This window comes from Schistocerca serialis, chromosome 3 (genome assembly GCF_023864345.2).
Source record: "Schistocerca serialis cubense isolate TAMUIC-IGC-003099 chromosome 3, iqSchSeri2.2, whole genome shotgun sequence".
NCBI classification, from domain to species: Eukaryota; Metazoa; Arthropoda; class Insecta; order Orthoptera; family Acrididae; genus Schistocerca; species Schistocerca serialis.
In genome coordinates this window covers 309,161,846-309,180,380 of record NC_064640.1, presented here as the reverse complement: position 1 = coordinate 309,180,380, position 18,535 = coordinate 309,161,846, and the positions used below count along the sequence as shown (strand labels likewise).

Here is an 18,535-nt window from a genome sequence, read left to right as displayed (position 1 = left end):
GACACAACAAATATATAAATTTTAAATTTAAACCTTCACATACATACCTGGAAATTGTGCTTTGCCTTCTCCACGATTTCTTTTTGGTGCTGATCATATATTTGTTGGCGATCTTGTTCAGACAGGGCCTCAAAACATTCTCGACCCATAAAAAGCACCTGGACCTCTGATAAAAGTTTACCTGGAGTGACATAACCTGTGTCCTCAAGTAACTGCTTGAACTGCTTCTTCCACCTGCCGAACAGATGACACAATCAGCATCTGTGGTTTTCCTTGAACTCTTGCCTCAACCATTACAAACAAATACTCCTATTAGACAAAGGCCCAAATCTGCACCAGCTAAGGCCTCAGATAAGAAAAATATTCAGCATTTGAGCAAGTAATTTCGGAAAACCAGAGAAAGCCTACAGAATGGAAAATAAGGAACGAAATTTGATAACATAAGAACATATCTATAATGTTTCTACACCTACATTTCACACACTACATGGAAAGGAGTGCAGGAGTGTGAAAAATATTATACGTGGAAATTCATACACAGTAAGTAGAAGGAAGGAAGGTCAGAGTTTAACAGAAGCAACCGAAGAAGCAGTGGCTACATAAATTACATGTATAACAGGCAGTCAAATGGAAATAAGACAGATGGAAAAAGTAAATAAACTGTTCATTTTTTCATAGTAATCACCATACCTTTAATAGATTTATCCACTGTGAGACAAGATGGTAAATGCCCTCGCAGAACAATGTTTGTAGTTGCTTGCGGGACGATGACTGTGCCCAGTCATGTACCTCTTTGTCCGAAGCAAATCAATGTCCAAAAATGTCTTCTTCGGGGCTCCAAAAATATGAAAATTGCATAGGGAGAGATTGGCACTATATGGAGGATGTTTAAGGGCTTCCCAGTGAAATTTCTTCAGTGCAGTCGAAACAATCTAGGCAACATGTGGGCAGGCATTAGCCTGCCACTGAATGATGTCCCCCATCAACATTCTTGCATGTTTGGACCTGAACGCATGTTACAGTTTTTGCAAATTAACCATGTACCACTGTGAGTTAATTGTGGCATCATCTTCCAGAAAGTCAATGAGCAGTGGGCTCTTGCAGACAAAGAAAAAGGCCACCACAACTTTCCTGGAGGTGGCATGCCTGTTGTTTCAACAACGCTGCAGACATTTCACTGGGAGTCCCAATCTGTCCCCATGTGATGTCTACATTTTTAGAGCCCTGAAATAAGACATTCATGGCTGTCAATTTGCTTTGGACGAAGAAGTGCACGCCTAGCTACAATCACGGATCCACATATGACTGGAAACATTTTTCCATGAAGGCACTGACCATCTTGTCTCACAGTGGGTTAAATGTATTAACTGTTATGGTGATTACTTTTGAAATATTACGCAATTTACTTACCTTTTTTCATATGTCTCATTTTCATTTGACTGACCCTTATACAAACAAACTGTAGTCGGACCCTGATCCAACAACCATTAATTCCAGGTTTGTTTACAGATCACAGCTCAAATATCCCTGAAATGTGGGTTTTTCTATAAGTGAAGCAATTTTTTGCCATTTCTACATGCCTGCCTGATTCTCAGTACCACTTCTACTTGGTGAGTGTGGATCTATTGTCACACACATATTACAAAGCACTGTTTGTAAGACTTTTCAACACAGTGAGATATGCAAGAACAAAGCCCAACTTTGTCTTATTTTATGCACAGATGCCAGATTCATAAATCATTCCAACATAACTAACCAATGCAAAAGAAAAGCAGGGTGGAAGATCAACAGCAGAAATTCTGACTTTAACTGCTGTATCAGAAAAATGTTTTTGCGACAACAACAAGCAATCATCATCCTACTTACAAGCAAAGGGTTTGCAGTATTAAATTTGTCCTAAGCCAGCAAGAGGAGCTGTGAAAGTATACTCTTGCAAGATCTACACACATAACAAATAGCTGCTTGAAGCCATTATTAAAACAAGATATCCTGGACAAAGAATGACATTTCAATCAACAAAGCTCCTTACAGTTTAATAACAGTGCACATTTACATCTCCTACATTCCTCATGATTCAAAAGGCAGTTTTCTCATATAATTCCATAGTTTCCAAGCTCCCGTAGCATATAACTACAGTCTTGGTGAGTCATCAGCAAGTCAAGTCTCCCTCAGGCACAAAGCTTGGTTACAACAACAGTTTGCTCCTTGAAAAAACTGTTAACTGCTGTTTTAGGTTTCTGTGAACTCAAAAGAGTTACCAGAAGTTCACTGGTACAGGTGCACTGATATCATCTGTTTTCTGGGCCCAAGTTGAGCATAGATACCAAAACTTCCTTCAATAACTCACCAATTTCAGTAAAATTTAATTCCCGTTATCCCTCCATATAACACGAGCTGCCTCCCAAGATGACAGACAATATTTTGCATGAGTCATTTCAGATTCTATGTTCATAGCAAAGTTACCAATAAAAAATGGCATCTGCAGCATTTGTGTTAAGTAGTGTGACTATCTCATGTCAAAAGACAATTATCACTTTATCAAACCCAAATATGGTATCTTAATTTTTGCATCATACATTTTGATCTGGCAGAAATGTTGTGCTCATTCATCAGGACTGCAATCTATATCATTTGTGTTACCAAATGTCCAAAATCCTTTCAGAAACACTTGCTAACTTCATTATTTTAACCAACTTTCATTTTGTGGATATTTCATTTAATCTGACAGTTGCCAATTTATTCATAGAGCATTACATAAGACATGTGCTAGACATAGCACATTGTAAACCTGAGGTACATCGCAAGTACATAGATCCTTTCACTGTTTGGAGCCACAGTGAGGAACAACTCGATGATATTTTAATGCATCTGAAAATCCTCCATGCCAACACTAAATTAACTACGGAAGTAGAAAAAGATAAATAGCTACCAATTCTAGATGGCTATGAAGAAATGGAAAGATTGGCCATGGAGAAGCAGGTGCTGTGTGAAACTGACAACATAACAAAATTGGTTGACACACAGGTTCTTGCTGTGGAGGAGAGCTATCATGCCCATTTGTTCAGGAAAACCACTGAAATGCATAAATATGACAAGAAAGGAGAAAGCCTCAAGATAAACAGATCCTGGATTCCTGTGCTGCAAATAACAATGGAGGAGTTACAGCAATAATGACTGAGCAGGTGTCCCTTATAGACATTACTATGCGGAGTACATGTAATACCAAGCCATGGGATCTAATCGAGTTCTGCCACCACCCATGGAGTGTGAATACTTGAGAATGCCAGCCACTTGTGCTGGAGAAATGTCAGAAAAATCATTGAACAAATGTCAGCCAAAGATTCTTTCCCAATCTTAGAGAATCTTTCACATTCTTGACAATTTTGAAAGTTGAGTTCCAAGGACAAAGAGCAAACAGATGGTTTGTGAATATATACGTTGTCTATGCTGGTGCTGGGCAAATCAGCTTGCAGTACTAAATACACAGTTTTGTCTAGAATTAGCCTTGAAGAACAAAAAACATAATCTTAATGACAGATTTAATAAACCAATATTCTGTTTTTGTTGAAGGCATCACCTTTCAAGATGGAGAAAGATTTAGATAAAGCTGAGGAAAATATGTTAGCAATGTACACTGCTCACTCACAATCCCATCTCCATCCATAAACATGATTTTATGTGTGCAAGTTACATCTTGAATACATTTCATATATGTTATTGCTACCACATAACTCTTTTTTCTACTCTCACCATTACACTAACTTTCAAGCAGTTTAAAAAAGTTGAGAAAGGTGTTTCATTTGATGTTAAAAGGATGTCTACGCATTATCAGTGAGGAATATTTACCTTCCCAAAGAATAAGGTGATATGTTTCATTATTTTAAAAGAGCATCTTGAAAGACAGTAAACTTATGTACTGCTAGGTAATAGTTTTAAGAAATTTAGTTTCATTTATCCAGTGATTATATTAATTTTTTTTTTTCTTCTTCAAAAGATGAATAACAGACTTGATTTACGTAACACATTGAGTGTTATAATGAACTGAGAAACTACAGTAAATAACAAAAATACAGTTTGGAATAAAGTAGCTGATAATATCATGCACACAATGTGTTACAAGTCCAAACAGATAAATTTAGATGAAAAGTTATTTCTCTTTGGGAGTCATAAAATACTCAATTATTAATAAATTGACAACTTCTAATACATATGAAAAAGTTAAGTATGATGAACATGCATCGCAAGTTGTGTTGATACACTCATACTAACATGTACACTCCTGGAAATTGAAATAAGAACGCCGTGAATTCATTGTCCCAGGAAGGGGAAACTTTATTGACACATTCCTGGGGTCAGATACATCACGTGATCACATTGACAGAACCACAGGCACATAGACACAGGCAACAGAGCATGCACAATGTCGGCACTAGTACAGTGTATATCCACCTTTCGCAGCAATGCAGGCTGCTATTCTCCCATGGAGACGATCGTAGAGATGCTGGATGTAGTCCTATGGAACGGCTTGCCATGCCATTTCCACCTGGCGCCTCAGTTGGACCAGCGTTCGTGCTGGACGTGCAGACCGCGTGAGACGACGCTTCATCCAGTCCCAAACATGCTCAATGGGTCACAGATCCGGAGATCTTGCTGGCCAGGGTAGTTGACTTACACCTTCTAGAGCACGTTGGGTGGCACGGGATACATGCGGACGTGCATTGTCCTGTTGGAACAGCAAGTTCCCTTGCCGGTCTAGGAATGGTAGAACGATGGGTTCGATGACGGTTTGGATGTACCGTGCACTATTCAGTGTCCCCTCGACGATCACCAGTGGTGTACGGCCAGTGTAGGAGATCGATCCCCACACCATGATGCCGGGTGTTGACCCTGTGTGCCTCGGTCGTATGCAGTCCTGATTGTGGCGCTCACCTGCACGGCGCCAAACACGCATACGACCATCATTGGCACCAAGGCAGAAGCGACTCTCATCGCTGAAGACGACACGTCTCCATTCGTCCCTCCATTCACGCCTGTCGCGACACCACTGGAGGCGGGCTGCACGATGTTGGGGCGTGAGCGGAAGACGGCCTAACGGTGTGCGGGACCGTAGCCCAGCTTCATGGAGACGGTTGCGAATGGTCCTCGCCGATACCCCAGGAGCAACAGTGTCCCTAATTTGCTGGGAAGTGGCGGTGCGGTCCCCTACGGCACTGCGTAGGATCCTACGGTCTTGGCGTGCATCCGTGCGTCGCTGCGGTCCGGTCCCAGGTCGACGGGCACGTGCACCTTCCGCCGACCACTGGCGACAGCATCGATGTACTGTGGAGACCTCACGCCCCACGTGTTGAGCAATTCGGCGGTACGTCCACCCGGCCTCCCGCATGCCCACTATACGCCCTCGCTCAAAGTCCGTCAACTGTACATACGGTTCACGTCCACGCTGTCGCGGCATGCTACCAGTGTTAAAGGCTGCGATGGAGCTCCGTATGCCACGGCAAACTGGCTGACACTGACGGCGGCGGTGCACAAATGCTGCGCAGCTAGCGCCATTCGACGGCCAACACCGCGGTTCCTGGTGTGTCCGCTGTGCCGTGCGTGTGATCATTGCTTGTACAGCCCTCTCGCAGTGTCCGGAGCAAGTATGGTGGGTCTGACACACCGGTGTCAATGTGTTCTTTTTTCCATTTCCAGGAGTGTATTTATGATACAAAATTTTCAGGCACTACAGTACAATACCAGAAAGTAAACAAAGTTACTGCTAAGCTAAAATGAACCTAAAGGCACTTGCAACTATTTTCTCAATAACTAATGGTAAATTCAATAAAAGTGAAAAAAAAAAGTTTTTTCATTAGATAATGATAAATAAAAATGACATGATATTTCAAAATCTAACAGAGCTCTCAGATTTTATGCATACAATTTTGAAAGGCTCCAAACATGCAATCCAAGAAAGAAACTGTAAGCACATAGCACAAGATTTCTTGAAATGCCTGGAAATTGGTGCAATCATTCTATAATTCTGGCTCAAAAATTATGTGGGATTAAATTAAATATTAGTACATAGATTGCCAGTAGATGTACAATTTTTATTGTTCATAAATCAGATGGTGTTAATGCAAAAGTCAAATCATTCTCTCACTTCTCTCTCTTTTTAACTGTTATTGGTCAAGATGCGTTATGAGCAATGAACAAACCAACCATGTGAAAAATCAGTTTCAGTTCTTCATATGAGTTCTTCTCTAAAGTGCCAAAAATTTTTCTTTGGAAATACTAACTTGGGCAATATGACAAATCTAATTTACACCACCATCAAAATCATTAAAGCTGCTTACTATGCGAGATTTGATCTGTCATTCCTTCAAGTTTCTTTAAGTGCTTTCTACTTCAGCCCACTAATACATTTCATTTCATCAGAAGCAATTATAGTTCTTTCCTCTGCTTCCATAAGCTCTCTTTGTACCAAAATAATATCTACACTTTTTGCTACAAGCTTCCCATCCATACCTCCTTTCACTACATAATCTAATTTATAAATTGTTATTGATCATTTCATTAAATAGTCAACAAATTTTGTCTAACATTGCCCGCTTTCAGTTTATCTTCTTTGACTTGCTCAAGGATAAGTTTGAAACTGCAATTTATGTTTGATCCTCATGTGGTACGATGTAACATAACTTTCACCTTTTGCAGCACACTGTGAGTATAAAAAAGGAAACACCATGATCAGGCCCTGAAGCTCATGATTTAACATACTGTTGACAAAGGTGTTATTAGTGCTGGAGAACAAACTTTGTTAGGACAATGGTGGTAAAGGCAATCAGAAGCATCTTCTTCAATGGAGCAATTATGGATACCACAAGAACCTGAATCAAAATGCCAGGAAGAGGATTTGAACCCCACTTCTACCAGAGCGAGTCCAGTGACTTACAACACTACGCCATTTCATTCATCCTGCAAGACAGAAATTTAACTGCTGTGCACAATGTTACCTCACAGTGCAAATAAGGAAAGTGATCACAAAGAGTGATTGCAGAAAATACCTTTGTGGGACACAGTGAAAATTTGCTGTTAAAATCATTAATTTTATTGACAATTAAAATGAGAAACACATGACAATGCTGACAGAGAAGACAATGGAAGGTGCAAGCAACTGCAAAGTAAAAGTTCAGTAAGTCTAAATTGTGCTAATTATGGAAGGAAGGAGACAATGGTGAGTGAAGCAGGATTTAGATATCCACATAAAAGCAGAGTAAGTAGAATGCACACAGTAAATATTTCACTGATGATATAGATAAGTGTGTTACACACACACACACACACACACACACACACACACACACACACACACACACCCCTACACGATGCTGGCTGGAACACAATGTCGAGATTGCAGCTTGGCAGTCAGGGTAAGGTCACAGTTGGAGTGGGCAAAGGGGCAGAGAGGTGGGAAGTAGGAAGAGGGGTTGCAGTGGGTAGCTAGTGGCTTGAAGGGAGGCAGCCAGTTCGCTGGCTAAGAACACAGGAGGGAGGAAAGGCAGATGTATGGGCTATACATGTTAAGCACGGGTGCTGGAGCAAATAGGGAGCAGCACATGATAACAGTGACATACAAATGTGAACTGGGAGGTGTTAATAGGACAGAGGAAGGGGGAACAGTTGGTGGAGGGTGTGGTGACAGTGGGATACCTGACATTGATGCACAGAGTGCTGTGGGAGCAAAGGATATGTTGCAAGGATAACTCCCATACCTGTAGTTCAGAAAAGCTGGTGGCAGCGAGACGGATCCAGATGGTGCATTTTGTGAAGTGGTAATTGAAATCAAGTACATTGTGCTCAACTGCATGTTGTGTCACTGGTTGGTTAACTTTGTTCTTGGCCACAGTTTGGCCATAGCCACTTATTCTAGTGGACAGCTGATTCTTTGTCATACTGACATAAAAGCTGTGAAGTGATTGCAGCTTATTTGGTATATGACACGACTGCCCTGCCTCTGATGGGGCAGTATAAGCCTGTGGTAGGACTGGAATAGGAAGTGTTGTGTGGGTGGATTGAGCAAGTCTTGCACTTGGTTCTTCCATGGGGATATGATCCCTGTGGCAAGTGACTGAGATTGGGAATGGCATAGGGATGGACTAGAAAATTGTCTAGGTTGGGTGGGTGATGGAGTACCACATTAAGAGGGGTGGGAAGGATCTTGGGTAAGATGTCCTTTACTTCAGGATATGATGATAGGTAATCAAAGCCCTGGTGAAAGATATGGTTCAGCTGTTGCTGTCAAGGGTGATGCTAGGCGATTGATTGATTTTTTATTTTATTTATTTATTTATTTATTTATTTTTTTTAGGGAGGCAGGTGGGGGGGGGGGTCCTTTGTAGCTGATTCTTGGGGGTGCTGGGAGGATTAGAGGTATGTGAGGATATGGCACAAGAAATATGTCTGTGGGCTAGGTTTCAGATATGGGGCCTTTCTGTGAAGGTCCTCATGAGACATTCAGCATACTTTGCAAGGGGGTTCTCATTACTGCAGATATGCCATCCATGGGTGGCCATGCTATATGGAAGAGATTTTTGTGTGTGGAAGCGATGACAGCTGTTGAAATACAAGCACTGTTTGTTAGTGGGTTTAATATGGGCAGACACGTGGAAGGAGGCATCAGAGAGGAGGAGGTCAGTATCCAGAAAGGTGGCATAATAGGTAGAGGAGGACCAGCAGAAGCAGATGGGAGAAAAGGTGTTGATGTTGTGGAGGAATGAGGACAGGGTTTCTTGGCCCCGAGTCCAGACCATGAAGATATCATCACTGAACCTGAATCAGACAAAGGATTTGGGTGGCTAGGAAGGTTTCCTCTAGATGACCCATAAAAAGATTTGCATAGGAAGTTGCCATGGTAGTGCTGCCAATTTGTTTATATAACTCCCCCTCAAAGGAGAAGCACACGCATGGCACACACTCCCAATTCACATCTCCCTATCACCCTCATCATCACGTTTTGTTCCCCACTAGCACCAGCATCTGTGCATCACATGCCTAGCTTGTTCATCTGCCATCCCTCACTCCTGCATTCCTAGCCAGTGTACCAGCTGCCTTCTTTTGAGCCACTAGCTACTCTCCTCAAACCCTCATCCTGCCTCCCATGTCTCTCACTGCCTGCCTGCCCCATCCAACATACCCCCATCCCACTCCAGCTCAAGAAAAGATTGATTCCATAAGCTAGGAAGTTCTCTCTCTCCTTTGTGTGTGTGTGTGTGTGTGTGTGTGTGTGTGTGTGTGTGTGTGTGTGTGTGTATGACTCAATGCTTCTGTTATTCAGTGAGTGGTCCCCCTTAGTTCTAAAACTATTTACATTCTACCAGAACTTTCCTACTATATTATTGTTATTGTTATTATTATTATTATTATTAGAATTTAGCTACTTTAGGATCATGTGAATAAGCTGATTTATGACATGATATTCCTTTCCTTTATTTTTATTTTTTGCATCCCAATATTACTTAATTCTTGCTCTTTGTTGTTCCCTTCTACCAATGTCCCTCCCCCTTCTTGTGTGTGTGTGTTGTTTTTTTTTTTTTTTTTACTTCTTTCACCTTTTCCTGAATTCATGCCTGTTTGTTCTCTATGTCACTGTCTGTTTCTCCCAACTCCTACAGATCTTCCATAATGTCTATAAACCACGAAATTTGTTTTTTTGTCAATATACTTCATTATTTTTTATGACAAAATGAAGCATCAGAATTTAGTCACTGGTTTACTTAGAGGAACAATGCATTATAATGTGAATAATGTAGCAAAGTGACAGTGTGTGAGAAGTATTGTCAAGTAATAGTGTTGGGCATCATCTCAGTGTTGAGAATGCAGAGTTCTGTTTCATGTTCACTTCTCCTCTATGACTAAAACAGAAAAACTGCATGTGGAAACTGTCAGGAAAAAATTAAAAATGCATAGAGACAAGGAAAACCATACTTTTGGTATTAATTAATGCACTGACAAAAGTTAGCAAGACAATAGTTCTCCTCCTACTGCCATATTATCATTTAGACCATGGGTGGGGAACCGGCAGCCCATGAGTTGCATTCGGTCGACGATTGGTTTCAATCCGGCATGTGGAAGATATTCTGGGTAAACAATAAATGACTGTACTCTCAAAAACATGTACTGAGGCATAATCTCTTGGCGTCACATGCCGAGAAATGGGTCCCAACTTATATCGGTGTGTTACCCAATAAACGTTAAGGTCATGGATGCTATAATTTTGACTTTATGCACTGGGAGAATTGCTGTTGTGTGTAACAAGGCACCCCACAAGCTTAAGTAAGTATCTGAACCAGGCCAGCAGGTCAGCAAAGGTTATCCAGGTCTGATCTAGACCTTAATTCTATACAACTTGTCCAGAATTTTGCAAGGAATTACCAGCAGTTGTAATGCGTCAAGTATCCCATTCTCACCTGACAGAAAATAATGGCTGAAGCTTTTGCTACTAATAAATATACTTTGTGTGCTATCCACCCTGGTGCAAGCCTTTCAAAAGAACACAACTTCAGCACTCAGCACATCAATTTTGCTGCTTTTATATTCATTCAACTTTTCAGTTGGCCTCATTCTCGAACATTCCACCACGGAAAATCTTTTAGGTTGTAACTGGGAATCAAACCTCGGCCCTCAGCATTACTTGCCAAAAACCAATTGACCAAATGGTAACTTTGATTTTGACATTGCAACATTAGCTTTTGCTGCTGTGACATATGAGACTAGAAAGGCCATGTATCATGCCAAAAAAGTGTGTGATAACGTCTCCAGGGGAGATACTTTGACACTGAAAATATAACAAAATCAGTTTCATCGATTCAAACAAGGATTTGGTAGTATCATCTGTGACTGAAACTGCAACAGATGGGGAAAATAACATCAGTGGGGGAGATATTTTTACATATACTGCAAGCAAGGCATCATGAGCAGCCCAGGTGAGATATATGTCTGGTTTCTGTTCTTGTTCTAAATGGACACTTCACGTTGTGGCTCATTCAGATGTGTAGTGTGACAACACTTCACTCATAAGATAACTGGACTGTACAATATTACTGTCTACTGTTCCTGATTATCAGGTGTAAACATAATGGTGCTTCTGCCTTGGCCAGGTAACTAGTCAGCTTTGCCCAGTTATACAGGCAAAAGACCACTGACACACAATCTTAAGACAACTGGAACATGAGCCAGTTTGAGGTATCATGAGATGAGATTAATAATGAAAATTCTGAAGGACTTACAGCACACTGGGCAGACTACTGGCTCCCATAACCACAGGTGCCTACAACACCATTTTACAGCGTATAATACAGTGTGAAAAATTATCATCTTCCATTATGATACTCACACGTTTGTTTGCATATTGTTTCCTCAAAGGATAAGTACTTGTAGATAAGGATACAGTTCCCCCACCATCAAAGCACACTTGGTTTTACATAAATTACATGCAATGCTGCAAATATCAAGACTGGCGCCTACAGGATTTACACGCAGTATGGGCATGGTGTTTTTAGAATCATCAGAGGGATGGTGGTCAACATATGAAAAAAGAGGTACACATGTCACTAGAGAGAATAAGATGAAACTCATAGGAGAAACAGTGTTAAGCTGTTGAGAGATATTGTTACAGTGTCTTGACACAGGATCCACATCACGAAAACATCTTCAATGAACCTAAAGGGGTTCAAGGTCTTGGGTGGCTGGGAAGGATTCCCCTCCATGGTCCACAAATAGGCTGGTATATGAGTGTGCCCATGACCAAGCTGCATTTGTTTGTATACTGTTTCCTCAAAGGATAAGTTGTTGCACATAAGGATACAGTTCCATCATCTGTGTCAGGAATGAGATGGTGGATTTGGAATTAGCACATTGTTAGGAGATGTAGTGTTTGATGGCAAAATGGCCATGGTCATGGGAGATGATAATGTATTAAGAGACAGAGTCAGTAGTGAGAAGTAGGAAGCCAGCTGATAAAGGGAGGTAATGAAGCAAGTAAGTGGTTTATCCATAATAGGAATTTACAATAAGTGTAATAGGCAGGAGGTGTTAGTCTACAGGGGGGGGGGGGGGGGAGATGGATTTGGGAAAAAGGTTTTGGGATGAGGCTAGTGATTTGAGTAGTGCCTGGAGGTGATGGTGGGCCTTTGTGATGGTATCAATCTGGCAAAGCTTGCGGGCAGAAGAATCATGTACTTGATGGAAAACTTTTGCCAGACTATTTTTTGAGATCACACTGGCTGAGCCTTCACATGCAGATAGGGTGATCAAGTGAGGGTCTGTTTTACGATAGTGAATGGCTGTCATTTATTCTGCTGAGAGGTTTATGTGATGAAATGACTATGAAAGAAAGGCAAGGCAGATTTGGAGATGATAAATTCCTGGAATGCAAACAAAGGGTGCTTGGGTGGGAATGAGAAGGATCTCTGTCATAGTTATGAACTGGGAGAGTTAAAAGTTCTATGTTAATTTTCAGTCAGTTTTGGTCAGAAGGGTTTGTAGCAAAACAGTGTTTAACTGACCACCAGTCCAGCATAACTGAATTACGGTGAGACCCTGACAATGAAGATCTTTTGAAAAGGTCTGAATCACCTCAGGGTTCAAGGTTCATAAGGGTTGGATAACAATGGCGTTGTGGGTTTCTTTCGGTTCCGTGGGCGTTGCAGAGGAGCTTCTGGGGGGCGAGGCACACAGCAGAGGTCAGCAGGGCAAGGTCTACACGCTGGAAGTGGCTGGTAGGGATGGGGTGGGTAATAGGACTTGTAGGGCAGTGGCACTCAGAGGTGGAAGTAGGATGACTTCAAACTGGATAACTTGTGGAGGTGGTGTATGTAATGTTCTTGAAGCTGTTGGAAAGAAAGAACAAATGAGAGATGTGCTGTAAGAAATTAGGATTTTAAAATAGGTGTACTTTACCTAGGGAGCAGAGGTAGTTCACTGATGCCTGTGATAAGGAATTTTGTGTTTGGAGGACAATCTTTCTGAATGAGACGGATTGGAGGAATCAAAAGGCTTTGAACTGACATAGATATATGCAGCAAGGATCCATTAGAAATGCAAGGTAACTTTAGGGAGAGAAAGAGAATATAAATGATCTAAAGAGATGATCACTGCAAGTAATAAATATTGTGTAAAAACCTGATAGAAAGGGATGCAAGTAAACGCAAAATTTATGTATGAAATAAAAAAGTGAGATGGCTACAGATAACTGAAAAACTGTTTGAGGATTTGGCAACAATAATGAAAATAGCATTTACAAAATGGACTGTAAGGATAATTCTGTAGCATGAAATTACTTTATTGTACACATGTGTAGCACTTGGAGAAAATGCCCACATATATGTACCACTCAGAGAAAATGCATCACAACTGGCCATATTGTTTTGGGAATATCTTGCAAAATAGTAAAATGGGGCTATGTAGAGACATTAAATCATGTTATAATAACATATTATCAAACTGAGGTCCAATGCTCATATGCAGAAAGTGCTCTATAATTAAAGCAGCTATTATAGATACAATAGAGTTTTACTTAATGTTAGCTTTACTGCACTAGTGAGAGGTGGTATTCATGTGTATGCAGAAACATAAAAGAAAGAGTAGGAAAACATAGTGACACAGAGAGAGAGAGAGAGAGAGAGAGAGAGAGAGAGAGAGAGAGAGAGATACAACTTTTAGACTAGGGCAAAGGACAGATGGCACTGCTGCCCATCATGTAACTTTGATCTGATTCAACTATCTACTTCTTTTACACTGATACTGTCCTGTCCATGGCCTCCAGATTCCTCTATTTTATCTTGCTTGTCCCCCTCCCCCTTTTAACCTATACTTTCACATGGTGCCGATTATGACTTCCTATTTCATTGTCTACCGTATGTAACTCTCCCAGTCTGTATCAGAGTGAGTTTGGTACTTCCATATTCCTACCCTTTCCTTCACTTTCCCTCCCTACATAGCCATCATCCTCCCTTCTTTTCCTCTTCCTTTTTCCTCTCTCCATCTCCATCCAATACAACCTCTCACAATAGGTGGGTTGGTGTGTTCTGAAGGTTCGAAAGCTCTTACAAGTATCAAGTTTTGTTTATGTTATCTTCTCTGCTACCACTACTTCAACTAAACAATTAAATGGTGAGTAGTTATCTTCATTCCTTCCATTGTTAAAAAAATTAAGGGGAATGTAAGTGGTCCCTTACTGTTTATTACAATTGGCCAAACTGTGTGTACAGACACAATGAAATTCAGCAGACAAACCACACACAAGTATGCAGTGGAAGGAAACTTTTAACACATTAGCAAATGTATAACATCAAACAAATCTACTTCCCCTCACGAATTCTGTTTAAATTTGCTTTCAGAGATACAGTTTTCACTAAATTTATGAACACAATAATACATTTTTCAACTACTACAAATCTCTAACACAACTGAAACTTTATGTTAGTGTAATTTTCACTTTCATTCCACCTTCTTTGACTATAAAAATGTTTTTTTAACACCTTCTTCATGAATCACCTCTCCCACTGATGATGAAATCTTCTGGGTTGTTTGTCCACATCATCTTCCTCTTTACACTTCAAGAGCACTTGACATTTCAAACTCTCTGCTGGGATCTTCTTCAGGATTCTGCTAGTGTCCCCGGGTGACTGAACACTCCAGGGCACCAGAAGAATCCTGAAGACAATTCCAGGAGAGGAGTTAACATGTTGAGTATTCTAGAAGTTTGAAGAGGAATATAATGTAGCCTATAAACTCTGACGATTTTACTGTCAATGACAACAGCCACAAAAGCCTGCAGACTTCTACAGGGTCGGCAACATAAAACCAGCCTGGAAAATACTTATAAGTCTGACACAGAACTGATACCTGTTCATGAACAGAATCTCCCACACACTCTGTTCTGAGTACTGCGCTGTGTCGTTACATTCTACATCTACACACATACTCCACAATCCATCACAGAAGGTACTTTGTAGCACTAGTGATCATTAACTTACCTGTTCCACTCACAAACACACTGAGGGAAAAACAATTGTCTATGTGTTTCCATATGAGCCCTAATCTCTCTTATCTTGTCTTTGTGGTCCTTACACAAAATGTACACTGGCAGTAGTAGGATTGTTCTGCAGTCAGGCACAGGTTCTCCAAATTTTCTCAATACTATTTTCACAAAAATAATGTCATCTTCCCCCATGGATCCCCATCCGAGATCAGAGACCATTTCTATAATACTCGTGAACTGACTGAATCTCTCAGTAACAAACCTAGCAGCATACCTCCGAATTGCTTCGACATCTTCTTTTATCCTGACCTGGTGGAGGTCCCAAACACTCTAGCAGTACTCACAAATGAGTAAATGAGTCACACAAGTGTTCTATATGTTATCTTCTTGGTAGACTTTAACAGGATTTTCCCAATTTACCAAAATCGACCATTTGCCTTCCCTACCATGTGCCTTAAATGCTCATTTCAGTTCGTATAACTTTGCAACATTATGTCTAAACATTTAATCAATGTGACTGTGCTGAGCAGCACATCACTAATATTGTATTCTATCATTACGGGATTCTTTTTTCTACTCATTTGCATTAACTTACATTTTTCTAAATTTACAGGAAGCTGCCATTCATCACACCAAATAGAAGTTACGTCAAAATCCTCCAGCACCATCCTAAAGTCACTCAACACAACACTTTCCTGTACACTACAGTGTCACCAGCAGTCACAAATTACTGTTCATACTATCCATCGGATCATTTACGTATATAGAAAACAAGAGCAGTACTATTAGACTTTCTCAGGGCTCTCTTGACAATACCATTGTCTCTGATGAACACTTGCCATTCAGGACAACATAATGGGTTCTATTACTGAAGAAATCTTTGAACCACTCACATATCTGAAAACACATTCTGCATGCTTGGACCTTCATGAAAAGTCTGCTGTGGAGTACTGTGTCAAACACTTTCTGAAAATCTAGGAATACAGAAGTGAGTGAGTGAGCGGAGCAGACATGTTTAGTGACTGGTTGAATGCAACACAAAATGATGCTCATGATAAAACAGTGTGTGTTCGCAGAGAACATGTACAGATCTGTTTTTCACACAAGCGTTTATGACTGGAAGTGTTTTGGTAAAACCTCCCACAAAGCCTGCAATGCAAAACTTAGTGGCAAAATGGCATGATAAACAGGTTCTGTGGTGAATAAAAACTGTAACTATCCAAAAAGAATTTGAATAACAGAAAAACACTGCTCGAGTTAAGAAAAGCCTGGAACAAAGTCTGATGAAATATCAACTCCTTTTATCCATGCAAGTGGAAATTAAGAGATCATAATATCAAAAAATTACCAAAAAGGATCTGCATCAGAAAGGGCTACAGAAGAACACTGAAAATGCTACTTCTGCTACGCCTCAGGCAGAGCTGCTACAGAAGTCTTACACTTTGATAAATCAAGCACAGCACTGCGTCAATGTCAACAGTGGCTATTTGCAGCAGATTCTATGGTGTTAACAAATGTCAATCCCATATCAGTCTTGTAAATATTTTTTCCCTGCAGTTTCATTTCGCCCACCCTGTACATCATCAGAACCATCACCATCTATTGCTTCTCCTCCTCCTCCTCCTCCTAACTACAATTTCTGTTCCTATTTTATTTTCTTGTATTTGCTGTCTGTTCTTTACATGAAAGGGTTTCAAAATGTGAACACAGTCAAACATTAAAAATTACCTCAAAGTCACAATATGAGAACCTTTTGAAAAGTATATACTGATTATTATGGAAAGCATTTCAATATAATTAAAATCTTGCTTGCAACTGTTTTTCATGAATGGTCAGATTGAAAATTAACAGGGCAAATTTTTACAAAAAGATCAACTGCCTGATAAATAAACTTTTTAATTGCTGTAAATACAAGTGCAATGTAAAAATGCACAAAGTTAAAATTATATCACATATCACAACAACAAAATGCAGTGATTTAACTATGCACTGAAACACACTTTCTTTTATTCTACTAGGCATAAATGTGAACAAATGGGGTAGGGAGGGGGGCACAGTTCACTCTAATCTCTAAAAGCAAAAGATGCAAGCATTTCAGTATCACAAAAAGGCTCACAGCTGCCGGTGCAATAATACACATCAAAATGCATTTCATCATGTTATCACATACATACCTTTTTGGAAGTCTGCAGCACATAAAAAAATGAATACAAATTATTAAAGGGAAAGAACTAGTCTCTGAAACACATGTCTGCAAGAAATGGTTTATTGTCACACATAATGATTTCTTTGAATCTGAGCCTTATTAAGCCTGTTCATGTTACTCACTCTAATCTTTTCTGCTCTTGCTGCAATGCATTCACATGGTTCTTGAAGACTGTTTCTGCTTCACTTGTGTCTAATACTTCAAATGGAATCCGTGTTTCTGACACATCTGTCAGGTCACATTCTGTCCATGGAATATCGTCTGGGCATTCATAAAAATACTGGCTAAAATCTGGATGCTCTTTGAGACGAAGTTGTACAGCCGGCCAATCTCTACAATATGACAAATGGAAACAAGCAATGTTTATACACTGAATGACATGACTTTAAGAACTGGAAAGAATAAAAAGAAATAACATTTACAGAAGAACATTCACAAAAAATCAGGAGTAAACATCATTCCTCTAATGGCTTTTACAATACAGTGTTATTCAACCAATGAAAATACTATCTATATTGTCTTTACATTAACAAATATTGATTTCGTAGACTTTCCCGGCATAATAACTGCTGATATTCTTCACGGATTTGCAGCCGGATCATTTCGTCGTCCAGACGTCTGGACGGCAACATGATCCAGCTGCAAACCTATGAAAAATATCACTAACAAATATTGTCTGACTGTGTTAAGTCGTGACAACGTGCAGCAACTGAAAGTAAATTCCTCCAGTAAATACACTCCTACAGCACCAACGAAATACACAAAATGGAATACTTCTTGTTTGAACACAAATTTTGTGTTAATGAACTTGGTAGCACTCAATGTATTGATACATTCTGATTTATGCAAAGGCCAGCTTTTTAACTTCTAATGAGAAAGATATAGCTCTTGCCTACTAACTGTAGGCTCACTGAGAGATGTCTATCGCCAGGAACCTGCCACTCTGTGTACAACGTAGATAATGACAAAGCATTTAGGGAACCTGCCACTCTATGTACAATGTAGATAATGAGAAAGCATTTAGCCCTCTTCTCTCAATTCTGAAGATGTCACAACTTCTGAAAAACTGTTTAATTCCTATACCATATGATTTTATACTTTTATTGCCCACATGCTTACATTCAACTGGTTTGCTCAGCCATAATGAAATGCCACTAATTCAATGTTTCTGCAATCTTATGGAGGATTCTCTGGAGGATCTGACTTTAATGGTATCCCAGGCTTTATTATGACTGGGTCTGTCTCTGATACAGGCTGAGAGCTCTTAGAGGCCAAAACTGGTAGCAGGTGAAAAGAACAAAACTGGTGAATCA

General features: G+C 40.2%; 1 protein-coding gene across 5 annotated transcripts in view; it reads right to left on the bottom strand.

The window, feature by feature from the left end:
• Positions 1 to 18,535, bottom strand: part of LOC126470106 (rho GTPase-activating protein 190) — a 293,491-nt gene that overhangs the window by 217,726 nt on the left and 57,230 nt on the right. For all 5 annotated transcript variants that reach the window (XM_050097683.1, XM_050097685.1, XM_050097686.1 and 2 more), the window contains exons 6-7: positions 17,345 to 17,554; positions 48 to 234 (exon numbers count right to left, since the gene is read on the bottom strand). In XM_050097683.1, the coding sequence (XP_049953640.1) occupies positions 48 to 234; positions 17,345 to 17,554 (397 nt within the window). The remainder of the gene's footprint in view (positions 1 to 47; positions 235 to 17,344; positions 17,555 to 18,535) is intronic.